The sequence below is a fragment of the Cydia amplana genome, chromosome 3 (assembly GCF_948474715.1).
Source record: "Cydia amplana chromosome 3, ilCydAmpl1.1, whole genome shotgun sequence".
Classification (NCBI taxonomy): domain Eukaryota; kingdom Metazoa; phylum Arthropoda; class Insecta; order Lepidoptera; family Tortricidae; genus Cydia; species Cydia amplana.
The window spans coordinates 19693981-19710246 of record NC_086071.1 but is presented as its reverse complement, the minus strand read 5'-3'; the positions used below and the strand labels follow the sequence as shown (position 1 = coordinate 19710246).

Sequence of the window (16266 nt, the reverse complement as noted above, 5' to 3'; positions counted from 1 at the left end):
AAATACCTATAAACTAACTTATATACTAAAACTACAAATAAATACAGCACAAAAATCTAAAATCTAATTCACATTTAAAGATATCTAACACGATCTATCGTAAAAGTGACATTGGTTGCCCGAATTGCGCTGCAAAAGAGAACTAGTTGAAATCTAAACTATAACGTATCTAGAATGGATCTAGTACGTGTCGTCTCTTGTGAATATCTTGAAGTTCGAATACGGCAGTAACTCGCGTTTTGGTAAGAAAGCTAATGTATGTAGTTACCACTCTTTCTTTACTTATAATTTCTCTATGATTGGCAACATGTTTCCAGTGTCAGTGTGTTTGTTAAAACACTTTAAAATATGTTTCACGAAAGTTTATTTGAATCATAATTGAATAAAGCTAAAACAGTGAAATGCCTCTTTCACGAAATCACGACCTTCAACGTTAGGCTCCGCAAGTTCGGTCATTGTGGCAACGTTTTCTCAACTCTTAATTTCTCGGATCGAGTCAATTGCGGAAATAAGTGCGTAATCCACAGACATATATAAGGTAGAGTACCCGATATGCACACCCTATGAGCCTACGTAATCCAGAGTATCCAGACATATTTAAAGTTTAAAGTAGATTACGCAAACACACTCTTAAAGTAGTCACTGGATTAGTTTGTCACATACATAAATGTATAGACATTCGATTACCATGACGAAAAACATATTAAAAAAATACTTTTAAACTTATTTAAAAAAAATACTTTTATAACAGTTTAAATAGGTGTTTTATTAGTTATAAAAAAATAATGAACAAATTGTTAAGTTGACCCAGTAAAGGTAAAAACAAATAACAGACTATAACATTCAATTTTTTAAAATATGCATAGTAATCTGAACCCTCCTCAGGTACCTTTATTTCTGAGGCGGTGTACAGTCACCTGCAATAATATGAGGCCGCAAAAAAAGAGACGCAAACTTATGGCTCTGCAAATAGGGTTGTGTCAGATATATTTGCGGCCTTCGTAACATATTATTGCAGGTAACTGTACGTACAGCCAAATATTAAATAATTAGGACTTTTAAATCTTCGGTATCGTCTTGGGTCGTCCCATTCGTTTTTCGTCAAGTTCTTAAATTAGTCCTATTCTGCTTTCGTCACACATTCTACATTGAAAGCATTCTACACCGACGATTGTGACGAATGTAGAATGCGTGACGAAAGCAGAATAGGACTAATTTAAGAACTTGACGAAAAACGAATGGGACGACCCAAGACGATACCAAATCTTCGTACAAAGTCGTATCCTAAATCTTAAAATTAACAGTCTTTATTGTTTACATGTCTCTACTACTGCTCTCTCGCTTTAGCAATGCACAGCCAAATCGCCGAATGAAAGCCATTATACATAAAAAATACCTATTCAATATATTAATACCTAAACCTACTTAAGTATATTGAGACAATCCCTAAGATTAGGTACCTATGTACGCATTAATAATAAGTAACTAGACTAGTTTCACTAAAATAACTAATAAAACGTCTTCAATAAAATAACAAAAAAATACAGCAAGGCAACTAGTAGGATATTTGTCACATTTTTATTAAGTTTTCATCACACCGATACGTTTTCCGCTCGCTCCGCCGGTGTGCGAGTGAGACAACGCTATGCATGTCCATAGCTATGTCCCACTCGCACTGTGGAATCCGCATCGGGTTGAAGGGCGCTTTATAGGTACCAGATAATTTTATACTTAGTTTTCTAAAATTCTAAAAAAAAAACTAAATTTTCTAGAATAAGGCAATCCTAATAGTATAATCTGTTTTTCTATCATCAGAAAAACACGGTGGGCACACCTAAGGGTGGTATTCCATCTGTCCAATTTCTTTGCCCAATGTCATTGCGTCTCACTCTCTCATTAAGCAAAATGTGAGACGCAATACTAAGTATTATGTTTCGGTTTAAACCTACTTATCACTAAATGCAAGAAAATTAAGCCGGCTTACGATGGGTTCTCATATGGTTTGTTAAATGATTTCTAGTAGCACCCCTGTAAGTGCACGACTCGCAGCCGTACGGCTTTAGGCCCGAGTGCCGGCCCATTAGATGTCTCTTTAGATGACTTGACCGACTAGCCCTGTAGTCACAGATATTGCACTCAAAGGGTTTCTGGCCAGTATGCGTTCTCTCGTGACTTTGTAAAGTACCGCTTCGGGTAAAGGCGGTATTACACTGTCCACATTTGAACGGTTTATCTCCTGTGTGTGTTCTCGTGTGACTTTGTAAATGACCGCTTTGGGTAAAGGTGGCATTACACTGGCCACATTTGAACGGTTTCTCACCCGTGTGTGTTCTCTTGTGAATTTGTAAATGACCGCTTTGGGTAAAGGCGGCATTACACTGGCCACATTTGAACGGTTTATCTCCTGTGTGTGTCCTCTTGTGAATTTGTAAAGCACTGCTTTGGGCAAAGGCGGAATTACACTGTCCACACTTGAACGGTTTGTCTCCCGTGTGTGTTCTCTTGTGACTTTGTAAATGACCGCTTTGGGTAAAGGCGGCATTACACTGGCCACATTTGAACGGTTTATCTCCTGTGTGTGTTCTCGTGTGACTTTGTAAATGACCGCTTTGGGTAAAGGTGGCATTACACTGGTCACATTTGAACGGTTTCTCACCCGTGTGTGTTCTCTTGTGAATTTGTAAATGACCGCTTTGGGTAAAGGCGGCATTACACTGGCCACATTTGAACGGTTTATCTCCTGTGTGTGTCCTCTTGTGAATTTGTAAAGCACTGCTTTGGGCAAAGGCGGAATTACACTGTCCACACTTGAACGGTTTGTCTACCGTGTGTGTTCTCTTGTGACTTTGTAAATGACCGCTTTGGGTAAAGGCGGCATTACACTGGCCACATTTGAACGGTTTCTCACCTGTGTGTATTCTCTTGTGATTTTGTAAATCACTGCTTTGGGTAAAGGCCGCGCTACATTGATCACATTTGAATGGCCGCACGCCAGTATGAGTCCTCAGATGTGTCTGTAGATATCCTTTATGACTAGTTGCATACTCACATGCAGAGCAAGTGAAGTACTCCACGCCATGCCGGCTCTTCGCATGCTCCAGTAGAAGCAGCCGAGTATCAAATGTGCTACTGCATTTATTACACGTGAATTCCTTCCCTGTGCTGGTTTTAGCCTTTTTTAGTGCAATGTGAGACTGTAGGTGTTTCTCTAAGTGTGACTTTACATCGAATGTTTTGCCACACTGGTCGCATTTGTAGTTATTCGCATTCGATACCGTTGTGTTAGATCCATCAGCAGCAGGTCTTGTAGGAGGAATCTCTTGTACATCCATGTTCATTGGTGATTCCGCTTGAGACGAAGAAGGCTCCTGTAGCTTTTCGACTTGACTACCTTTTGTGACATTATCCTTTATCTGTGTTTCGTTCTTATCTTCATTGCGCATTTTACGTTTGTTTGTTTTCGCAGGTCCTTTTTTGGTGACAAGTTTGCCTTGAGCTGAACTAACATCCTTAATTTCTGTTTCTTTTTTCTTTGCATTACGTGTTTTACGGTTGTTAGTCTTCGCAGGTTCTTTTTCGGTGACAAGTTTAGCTTGAGCTGAACTATCATCCTTAATTTTTGTTTCATTCTTCTTTTCATTAGACGTTGTTCCTTTGTTTATTTTCTCTGGTTCTTTTTTGGCACCAAGTTTAGCTCGACCTTAAATGAAAAAGAAAAAACATCAAATGTTAGATTTTTTACATACATATTTTACCTTTGTGTATTGTAATAAATAAGCATAGTTAGTGTCTCACAGTGTTTGCAGTCGCAGGGCTTGGTGTAGCGGCGCAGGTCGACGCCGAGCCGGGCGGCGAACTCGCTGCCGCAGAACACCAGCAGCTCCGTGAAGCGCGGCACGATCTTCACCGTCCTACAGGGATTAACATCTCAAAAGGAGGAACTGTGTTTTGTCAATAACCTAATGTGCCTCTAAATTCGTTGGGATATTTTTTAGCAATAGTTAGTTGGTAATTTGGTAAATATTAGGTCGCACTCGCCTGTAGTAGAGCTCGCCCTGGTACTGGAAGGCGAGCAGGTTCTGCTCGGAGGAGCGCCGCGAGCAGTTCACGTAGCGCATCCAGTTGGAGTGGTCGCCGTCGCTCGCGTCCACCACGTGGCAAGGCTTGTTGTTGCGGTCGTACACCTACAATACTAATACATTTTAACACAACATTCTATACTGATGATCAAAGTATCAATGGCATAGATTTATAAATATAATACAGTAGGTGCGGAGATACTAACGAATCTCCTCAGGGCTATAACCGTGAAAATCGAAGTTCGCAAATTGCGGGCATCTGTCTCCGTCTCTCTAATTACACCTTTATTGTAATTCCCCGCAATTTGCGAATTTCGGTTTTCGCGGTAGCCCCTCAGATACTTAAATCGCGAGTTTGGTTCAGCCTCGCAGTTCAGAAAAAGACGGATTGGCTTGATTTCTAACAATCTTTATAGACAACGGACTACAGACGGACTAACTCAGAAATTTCTTTTAATAGCAAGATAACGACCACCAAGGCTCTTAAAAAATACCATATAATAACTAACATTTTCGTCCAGCGGCCTACTACTAAGTACTTACTGCCTTTCACGGTTCGCTAAACGAAACCAGTCATAACGAAAACACACATATAGTACCAACGTCTGCAGTGGTGGTTTCCAAGTAGGCAGGTAAACTGTTTTGCTTCAGATTATAGTCTATATATAGGTAACCTATTGTACACGTAGGTAGTGGTAGTGAGGACTGACCTGCCACTCGTAGCCGGAGTCGAGCGAGGTCTTGAGGCGGCGGCCGCGGTAGGGCCCGAAGCGCACGCCGCTGGGCAGCGTCAGCGTACTGAACACGCCTATCCCCGCCCCTGACATATACAACAACTATAGGTATTCTTGGAGTTTTGTGGTAGATATTATCAATGTCATATACTTACTTTAACTAAACCTACAGTCAGCAGCAAAATAGCGAAAAGCTAAGGAGAGCTTGGTTTAAAACCAAGACGTTAAGACAGAAAGAGCGCAACGCAGATAATTTTAAATACTTCGTTCGCTAAGCTTAAGAGGCCGGTATCGATTTTAGTCGCAAAAATGTAAAATTGATAGATTTAGTCGATGAAATTGTACACCTTTTGTTACGTAATAGAAATAACAAGTACTGGTATCTATTCGCACGTCTTCTTATCTTGCACTTGTACAGATCATTTTTTTGAAAACAGACTCACTAAATTAGTAATGATTTTTTTTCTGATGGACGTTTAGGTAAACGCGCGCAAAGCACTGATTTAGTCTATCTTATTTGGAAATTTCGTAAAGTTTGGACTGCTAAAAATGATAATTTTGTATTACACATATCCTATACTCTAACTTTCATAGACTACATTTTTGTTATATGATATTGAACAAGAGTAAATGAAAGTTAGACGAAATCAATTTTCACCAGAAATTACTTCAAAACAAGTGATTTTTTTTTTCGTGAAAATCGACTTAATTTCAACGTAATTTTGATACTTAAACAATCTACAACATTTCCTGAAACTGTTCTTATATATCATTTTGTATAATTTACCACTATAATTTTTTGATGAATTTTTAAAAACTGCCCCTTCTCGTCATATATTGCCGGTGAGGCACGCTCGAGACCTCATTATTAAAAGGCAAGATGAGAAGACGTGCTAATAGAAACCAATACTTGTTATTTAGATATTACGTAACAAAATGTGTACAATTTCAACAACGAAATCTATCAATTTTACATTTTGGCTCTAAAATCGTTAACGGAGCCTTAACTTTAGCTGCCAATTGTACTAGGTACTTTCCGTAGGTATCTATCTACAATCTACAAAAGATACCTAATTAATTTAAAAACGGCATGCGTATTTACTTCTATTGCTAAAAGTTAAGAAATTAGTTTGAGATTTATCTGTAGGTAATCAGAATCACTAATGAAATACTTTAAATCTCGCTACTTAAGTATTATGAGAAGAAAACAGTAGACTAGACGAAGTACCTAACTACAGTAATGGAATCTGTTGCTAAATGATAAACCTAACCAACCTAATAAAGCTAAAGATCTAACATAATCGTATAGTAGGTCGGTACATCGAGCTGTAAAATTGCATAGACACATTATTGAATGAATACACTCATTAAAATCACCGTGCAATTTTGCGGCTGGATGAAGTAGGTAAGTAAGTACCTACCATAATATATACTATTTCATAGTACCTACATGGCTCTGACAGCAAGAAAAACAAACTTCAGTAGGCACGTATTACACAATTGGCATGCTTTTGATTTTACTTTTCATTACCTTAACACTTTTGTCGGCCAGACCCCTGGGGTAGAACCACGCAGTTATCATGCCAAGTTCTATGTCAAGCATGGAGGATATGTATGCATTCTTACTGCGAAGTTTGGTCACATCTACAATAACTACGTACCTATATCTACCGTACCTACCCAAATAAGATTTACTTTTCACTGAGATATTAGTCTAGTTTGAACGCATATGTAACTTACCTAAGGCCCCTCCAGACTTCGAAGCCGCGATTCGCGCACGAGTGTGGAGGGGGCTCTAGATACTCTATATCAACTGCTAAAATACATAATGATCTAATCATCGTGTAGGAAACCTGGGATATTCGAGTAGGCAAGATGCAGGAAGATTCTTGGGACGGTGAGCGCGGCGCGCGGCACGAACGCGGGAAGCCCCGTCTCGGCGGGCACCTGACACATGCACAAGGCACCTACTAGCTAGCAGTACTAGGTAATGTCAGCCAACATTCGCCTCTTTCAGCAAATAACATTCTCAAATTTAAATAAATTCAGTCAAGAGCGAGACGGCACGGGTCCGCCACCCGCCACGTAAGTAGGCTTCATATAACACTAGTAGTTCGCCCCGAACTGAACTCGCGGTTCGCCAAAAATATCAATTGAATGCAGTTGTCAAAGGATCGAAAACCGCGTACGATTTATTGCAAGGTCTGTGGAGCCCTTAACTGATACTGTATCTGTGGTAAGCCGAAATATTTCCTGTCAAATGTCAAATACCTATATTATGTTTATTTTATTTTATTTTTATCTTGCTAATTATTTCAAAATGGTAAATTTAAAAACAATATTATTAAAGTGTAAGCCGAGCACTTTCATTTGATACCAAACTCGACCATACTTTCTTGCAAATAAAATGACCAGAATAGCAAGACACTTCACAAACAGCTTTTTGGCCTTCTAAGCTCTTCTAGCTCAATAACCCCTTGATCGAGTCTGCTCATAATTTAATGACTAAAATATAATGCCCTCGACTACACGTTTACCCAATTTCATTTAAATTAGAACAAATTTACTTAAATTATTGTGTATCAAACTATCTTCTGCCAGTTCAGCTTAAAAACATCGAAATGCCGGGACGTGCCGCTAGCCAGCCGCGTGTTCAAAGTTGAATGTAAGAACTTCGCTTCGCTTCGCTCGCTCGTTCGATTATTAGACTATAATTAATCGAACGAGCGAGCGAAGCGAAGCGAAGTTCTTACATTCGACTTTGAACACACGGCTGGCTAGGGGCACGTCCCGGCATTTCAATGTTTTTAAGCTGAACTTTCAGAGGATAGTTTGATACTCAATAACTTAAGTAAATTTGTTCTAATTTAAATGAAATTGGGTGAACGTATAGTCGAGGGCATTATATTTTAGTCATTAAATTTTGAGCTGGCTTGAACAAGAGGTTATTGAGCTAGAAGAGCTTAAAATGCTAAAAAGCCATTTGTGAGGGGTCTTGCTATTCTGGTCATTTTAATTGCAAGAAAGTATGGTCGAGTTTGGTAATTGGTATCAAATGAAAGTGCTCGGTTTACACATTTATAATAATATATTGTTTTTTTAAAGTTGTTTTTTGAATATTATGACAATTTTGGAATCCAAGATGGCGGCCATGCACTGTCATTAAATCGTAATGGATATCATTTTATAGGTTTTAGGAGGCGCAGATTTCGAAAATGATGATCATTTTGGATTCCAAAATGGCGGCCATGCACTCCATGCAGTATGTCATAAAAGTCGTCATGGATATCATTTATAGGTTTTAGGAGGCGCAGATTTCGAAAATGATGACCATTTTGGATTCCAAGATGGCGGCCATCCAATATGTCATAAAAGTCGTCATGGATGTCGTTTTATAGGTATTAGGGGGCGCAGATTCCGAAAATGATGACCATTTTGGATTCCAAAATGGCGGCCATGCAGTATGTCATAAAAGTCGTCATGGATGTCGTTTTATAGGTTTTGGGGGGCGCAGATTTCGAAAATGATGACCATTTTCGATTCCAAAATGGCGGCCATGCACTATGTCATAAAAGTCGTCATGGATGTCGTTTTATATGTTTTAGGGGGCACAGATTTCGAAAATGATGACCATTTTAGATTCCAAGATGGCGGCCATGCACTATGTCATAAAAGTCGTCATGGATGTCGTATTATAGGTTTTAGGGGGCGCAGATTTCGAAAATGATGATTGCCATTTTAGATTCCAAGATGGCGGCCATGCAGTATGTCATAAAAGTCGTCATGGATGTCGTTTTATACGTTATAGGGGGCTCAGATTTCGAAAATGATGACTATTTTGGAATCCAAGATGGCAGCCATGCACTATGTCATAAAAGTCGTCATGGATGTCGTTTTATAGGTTTTAGGGGGCGCAGATTTCGAAAATGATGACCATTTTGGAATCCAAAATGGCGGCCATGCAGTATGTCATAAAAGTCGTCATGGATGTCGTTTTATAGGTTTTAGGGGGCGCAGATTTCGAAAATGATGACCATTTTGGAATCCAAAATGGCGGCCATGCAGTATGTCATAAAAGTCGTCATGGATGTCGTTTTATAGGTTTTAGGGGGCGCAGGTTTCGAAAATGATGACCATTTTGGAATCCAAGATGGCGGCCATGCAGTATTTCATAAAAGTCGTCATGGATGTCGTTTTATAGATTATAGGGGGCGCAGATTTCGAAAATGATGACCATTTTGGATTCCAAAATGGCGGACTTGCACTATGACAAAAGTCGTCATGGATGTCGTTTTATAGGTTTTAGGGGGCCCCGATTTCGAAAATGATGATCATTTTAGAATCCAAATTGACGGCCATGCAGTATGTCATAAAAGTCGTCATGGATGTCGTTTTATAGGTTTTAGGGGGCGCAGATTTCGAAAATGATGACTATTTTGGAATCCAAGATGGCGGCAATGCACTGTGTTATAAAAGTCGTCATGGATGTCGTTTTATAGATTTTGGGGAGCGCAGATTTCGAAAATTATGACCATTTTGGATTCCAATATATCGGCCATGCACTATGTCATAAAAGTCGTCATGGATGTCGTTTTAAAGGTTTTAGGGGGCGCAGATTTCGAAAATGATGACCATTTTGGAATCCAAAATGGCGGCCATGCAGTATGTCATAAAAGTCGTCATGGATGTCGTTTTATAGGTTTTAGGGGGCGCAGGTTTCGAAAATGATGACCATTTTGGAATCCAAAATGGCGGCCATGCAGTATGTCATAAAAGTCGTCATGGATGTCGTTTTATAGGTTTTAGGGGGCGCAGGTTTCGAAAATGATGACCATTTTGGAATCCAAGATGGCGGCCATGCAGTATTTCATAAAAGTCGTCATGGATGTCGTTTTATAGATTATAGGGGGCGCAGATTTCGAAAATGATGACCATTTTGGATTCCAAAATGGCGGACTTGCACTATGACAAAAGTCGTCATGGATGTCGTTTTATAGGTTTTAGGAGGCGCAGATTCCGAAAATGATGACCATTTTAGAATCCAAAATGACGGCCATGCAGTATGTCATAAAAGTCGTCATGGATGTCGTTTTATAGGTTTTAGGGGGCGCAGATTTCGAAAATGATGACCATTTTGAATTCCAAGATTGCTGCCATGCAGTATGTCATAACAGTCGTCATGGATGTCGTTTTATAGGTTATAGGGGGCTCAGATTTCGAAAATGATGACTATTTTGGAATCCAAGATGGCGGCCATGCACTATGTCATAAAAGTCGTCATGGATGTCGTTTTATAGGTTTTAGGGGGCGCAAATTTCGAAAATGATGACTATTTTGGATTCCAAGATGGCGGCCATGCAGTATGTCATAAAAGTCGTCATGGGTGTCGTTTTATAGGTCATGGTCATCATTTTCGAAATCTGCGCACCTGTTTCAAATAAGATATAGATGCATCCTAGTAAGTCAACAACATCTATATCTACTATCGAAATGTACTTTTGATAGTAGTAGTACGAAATGTCATCTGAAAGGAATCAAGTAATGCATTCCTGTAATGAGGAATCGACATTGATTCCAATTACTAGTAATTGTAATATTCGAGAAATTGATTCCTGATTCCTCAAATGGAATTGTACTTAGTAATTCGGTATTGTTACATTACAAAGTAGCTAATCTGGGAATCAGTAATCAGATTAAAAAGTAATTTCAAGTAATCGTGGAATCAGGATTCAATTACGACATGCCCATCTCGGACTAAGTAGCACTGCATTCAATTGATCTTTTTGACGAACCGCGAGTTCTCAGTTCGGGGCGAACTACTAGTTACATTCCATTTAAGTGATGCGTAGTGACATCTTAAGTTCTGTTAAGAAAACGTTGTCGGTTCTCGATTCAACGTAGAGGCTGCACGTCTTCTTTTGTTACTTGTCTCTGGTACAACTTAGACACCTAAGTTGTACTTGTACCGGAGACAAGTAACAAAAGAAGAAGAACTACACCGTTTAGGGGACGTATCGCCGGACGGCATGTAGTGCCGGACACACGTTTATCTCGGCAGCTAACAACACGAGCAATTCAAGGGGGACGTACAGTCGCCAATCGATATATATTGGAGCGACCGAAGTGCTCAAAATTGTCTGAACACGCACTCTAACGCCTTGACAATAGAGGTGTCTTCAGATATTTGTGAACACCTAGGTCGCTCCGATATATTTGATGGCGACTGTAACGTGCAGTCGTGCACGGGACGCGCATTTCTTGTGACGCGCGCAGCGATTGCTGGAGAGTTTGTGTGGTGTTTTTGTAGGGACCGCACGGCGTCGCATAAGATGTGATTGAGTATTTTGGCCTGTTTTCAGTGTACAGCTATCCAGCTGTGACATATCCATGTCCATTTTTAAAATACTAACTATTCACTTAGGTACATTTCGTAGTCTACAGTTTTTACACAGTTGAAATAGTTGAGGTAACACAATGATTTCCTAACCCTCAGCACCGGACACGAAGTAGTCCCGTACCGTAAGCCGGACAGGGGACGTTTTTAGGGTTCCGTACCTCAAAAGGAAAAAACGGAACCCTAATAGGATCACTCGTCTGTCTGTCTGTCTGTCTGTCCGTCCGTCCGTCTGTCACAGCCTATTTTCTCCGAAACTACTGGACCAATTAAGTTGAAATTTGGTACAAATATGTAGGTTTGTGACCCAAAGATAGACGTGTAACGTAAATAAATGAATTTTAAATATGGAGGCCATTTTTGGGGGGTTAATGAGAAAATTAAAAAATAAAGTTTTTCTAACTATATCGTGTTACATATCAAATGAAAGAGCTCATTGTAAGAATCTCAAATATAATTTTTTTATAATTTTAGGATAAATAGTTTAGCGGTTATTCAAGAAAATAGGCAAAAAATTACCATTCCCCCCCCCCCCTTATCTCCGAAACTACTGGGTCTAAAATTATGAAAAAAATACACAAAATAGTTCTTTACCTATAGATGACAGGAAAACCTATTAGAAACGTGCAGTCAAGCGTGAGTCGAACTTAATTACTTAGTCTTTGACCCTACCCCTACGGGTTTTTGGATATGTCCAAGGCATACGATAGGGTGTCCCACTCCATCCTACTAAATAAATTATACGCTATGGGAATCAGGGGTTTAGCATACCAGTGGATAAAATCGTACTTGCAAAACCGGTACCAGCAAGTGCAGATCGAACACTACCATAGAGAATCGAACGAAATTAGAATAGTAAAATCGGAAATGCGCCTAGCTACCTGTTCTGTCCCTCAAGGGTCAGTAATCTCTTGTCTGCTATTTATCGCATATATCAATGACCTACCAAAAACAATAGATACAACATGTATTATGTTCGCTGATGATGTGTCACTACTTTTAAAGACTACAGATAGCACGGAATGTACCGACCGCCTACGGAAAACTCTTGGAGACGTCACTGATTGGCTAACAGACCACAATTTACAGATAAATCTCAAAAAAACTAAAATTATTCAATTTAAACCAATTCAGAAGCAACCCTTGGATATCAAACTAGAAATTAACGGACAGACTATTGAAGAAGTTAGTGAATTTAAATTATTAGGGATAACTGTAGATAGTAGCGTTAACTGGAAAAGCCATATTCAAAATGTAAAAACTAAACTATCACGATTTGTCTATGCGCTAAGTATTTTAAAAAGAAACACAAATTTTGAAACTGCGCTTACAGCATATTTTGCATATGCGTATGCGTGGCTCCGATATGGTGTGGTCTTGTGGTACCCAAGCACTGACGCCAATGATTTGTTTATAATGCAAAAGAAGTGCGTCCGTATTATGACAAACACACGTATACCAAACAGCAGTCGTCCGCATTTCGTAAAACACAGATTACTTACGTTACCGTGTATATATATACTTGAGTCTGCACTTTTTGTTAGAAACCACTCGGAATTGTTTAAAACCAAAGGAGAAGTATGTAAAACTAATAGTAGGTCTAAAAATCAGCTAGCCATACCAAATACCAAATTAACTATGTGCAGAAAGGGGCCCTTGTACCAATGTATTATAATTACAAATAAACTCCCCAACAGTATAAAACAGGAACCGTGCGACAAAAAGTTTAAAAATACGCTTAAAAAGCTTCTTCTAGAAAAATCATACTATACAATAGACGAATTTTTAAATGACCAAACATTGTAATAATGCTATGCTATGTACTTACCCATATTAAACTAATTAAGTTCTATTAAAATATTATTGTAAACATTTATCGACATTTATGCACTCTAAAAACGACATAATAACTAATTAATGTGACCATATTGCTTATTGTTTGAATTTATTTATATATTAACCTGGACATCTATATTTAATATTAATTAGCATGATAATTCATAATTTCTTACTATTCTCATAAAAGGAGTGACATTGAATACTACATAAAGGTCGATAAAGTACAAAATTATGAATAGATTTTATTGCTATTGATATAAGATGCATGCATATACTTACCTAGACTTAAGAAATATTGAGTGCCCTTACAGGGTGTCATGTACCTACCATTCTCAAATCGTAACACCTAATGTAACATGAACATGACTGCAATATAATAAAGAATAAAGAATAAAGAATAATGTTTCCTACGAAACTACTGGATCAATTAAGGTGAAAATTGGTACACATATGCAAGTTTGTGACTGAAAGACGGACATGTAACGCAAACAAATGAATTTTAAACGTAAGCCACTTTTGGGGGGTAAATGGGAAACTTAAAAAATAAAGCTTTTCAAACTATATATTATCTTGTTACATATCAGATGAAAGAGCTCATTGTGAGTAACTCAATGTTTTTTTTGGTAGTTTTAGGATAAATAGTTAGGACAAAGCGACGAAGCGTTTCGAGAAAAGGTAGGTAGTGCCCTTGCGCTTCGCTTTGCTTGTCTTGGCGGGGGCACTACCGTGCCCCCAGATACGAGTATGTAGTGTATGGTATGAAGATGAACCTAACGTAGGGCTATACGTCCCGGTACGCCGGGACATGTCCCGGTTTGAAGCACGGTGTCCCGGCGTCCTGGCCGCTAAGAAAATTGTCCCGGTTTAAAAATCATAGTTATTTAGTAGGGGGCTGGACTTGGTAAATAATAATATAATACCTACATTTCTACGTGTCATATGGCCAAAATTAAAAAAAAATGTTTTATGGTACCTACTTTTACCTTATGTCCAATATCAGTTTCTCAGACACACAATAAATAAATAAATAAATAAATATAAATAAATATTATGGGACAATCTTACACAAATCGGCCTAGTCCCACGGTAAGCTCATAAGGCTTGTGTTGTGGGTACTAGACGACGATATATATATAATAATATAGATACATATAAGTACTTAAATACATAGAAAACATCCATAACTAAGGAACAAATATTTGTGATGAACACACAAATAAATGCCCTTACCGGGATTCGAACCCGGGACCTCCAGCTTCGTAGCAGGGTCACTACCGACTAGGCTACGAGGCCGTTAAATCATTAGATGATTATGTAAATTATGTTATTTTATAGCTTTTAAAGTCTGTAATGTAGAGCTTGAATTTCAGGCTCCCGAGGGCCTAAAACCTCATCAATGGAACTTCGGCCCTCCGAGTAACTCTTGTACATATGACACATATTATTGTTGAGTAACATTTGACGATTGGTTCGTGTTAAAGCGCTGCTTTCTTACAGCTCGACCTTCGGCGTCACTTAATTTTTAACAAATATAAACATTTGTTTCAGAAGCTTGGCATTTGCCTCGCATGAAAGCTCACCGCGCTGGTTATAAGTACGTTTCGGGCTTGTTCAGTAATGTGGAGATTTCTGAGCTCGACCTTCAGCCTCACTTTTTACCTAAATTTTTGGTTTGTCTTCCAAATCTCCTCTTCTTCAGCTTAGCCTTTGACCTCGCTGCGCCAAGCTCGGCCCGCGGTCTCGCTTTTTAATACAATGGACATTGGTTGGCGTCTATGCTCTAGCTGAGCTTATCCTGAAGCACGGCTTCGACCTCGCATTTTCCCGGAAATTTTTAGGCCCGGCCCGGCCTTTTTAACACGCACAATTTTTTCACAAAAAATTTCGCGCTCGCTGCGCTCGCGTTTTTTGCTGGTTGACCCTGTGAATCTACATGGTAGCTTGATTGGTCAATGAATAGTCATTTAAACACATGGAAAATTTATCTCCGAAACTACTGTGCTAAAATTTTGAAAAAAACACAAAATAGTTCTTTACCTATCGATGACAGGAAAACCTAATATTAGAAATGTGCAGTCAAGCGTGAGTCGGACTTAATTACTTAGTTTTTGATGCTACCCCTACGGGTTTTTTATAGTTATTACACTCACGTTTCACATGAAAAAATACTTTGTTAAAAATTGTGTAATGTACGGAACCCTTGGAACGCGAGTCCGACTCGCACTTGGCCGGTTTTTTTTTATTCGGTTGTATTTTACCTACGATATCTCAGAAAGAAGAAGGGAGCAGGAATAATGGAAGAGTAAATAAAAGTTCGGAAAAGTAGGTGTATAAAAGAAGTGATATTTGGATGTATAAAAAACAAGCCAACGATATAAAAAGTAAAGAAAAAGTCTTGTATTTTATATAATCTAAATATATCTTTTTCAATTCCACTTTTTTATAATGAATGGTTCATTTTGTATCTATTTAGCTAAATATTGTATTATTATTTATTGTAGGTTGTCTGGAAGAGATCGCTCTTTAGCGATAAGGTCGCCTGTTGTTTACCTCTGTCTTCGTGTATTATTTGTGTTTCCATGTACATTTATTCTGAGGTTGTGCAATAAAGAGGATTTGTATTGTGTATTGTATTGTATTGTATTGTAAAAATATTCAACATGTGTCAAGTAGGTGTAGGTACCCAATTGCATTCAAAAACTTGTAAAGAAACATCAATCTTCATTCATACCTGGATATAACAATATATGTATATAGTACCTAGTCCTAGACACATATGTATACCATTACATATTTTTTATCTAGTAATGCTGTAAGACCTACAGTAAGTGTAAGTTAAGCATATTTTATTCTTCTATAGGTATTTGATATATGTTGGATTTTTAGCTCATTAGTGGGGAGTTATCCATGAAATATCACAAACTTGACATAATTTTAAATATATAACATTTAAACTGAAAGTATTTTGTATTATACCAGTACAACTGCTGTTAAAATGCAATAACATATTTTAGAAAAACCTTACCTTGTCATCGGGTATAACTAGCAACGGCCCATGTATTGCACAGTACTCATACACATAGTCCCGGCACTCAGAGCAGTCTGTAATAATATATATGTAATTATGTTTAATGACTGATTAACTTATAATTCTTATAAAGACCAGGGGCCGATTGCATAACAAACTACAACTCCTTTTCTAATTTCACTTATTAAATAA

General features: G+C 38.4%; 1 protein-coding gene across 1 annotated transcript; it reads right to left on the bottom strand.

Moving 5' to 3' along the window:
- Nucleotides 1-1970: 1970 nt before the first annotated feature.
- Nucleotides 1971-16146, bottom strand: LOC134662722 (zinc finger protein ZFP2-like). The gene is made up of 5 exons (XM_063518993.1): nucleotides 16072-16146; nucleotides 4790-4899; nucleotides 4035-4184; nucleotides 3796-3927; nucleotides 1971-3700 (listed from the first exon to the last, which is right to left on the bottom strand). Exons 1-5 carry the CDS (start codon nucleotides 16077-16079, stop codon nucleotides 1971-1973), a joined length of 2130 nt encoding a protein of 709 aa, XP_063375063.1. The 5' UTR covers nucleotides 16080-16146.
- Between the last annotated feature and the right edge of the window lie 120 nt (nucleotides 16147-16266).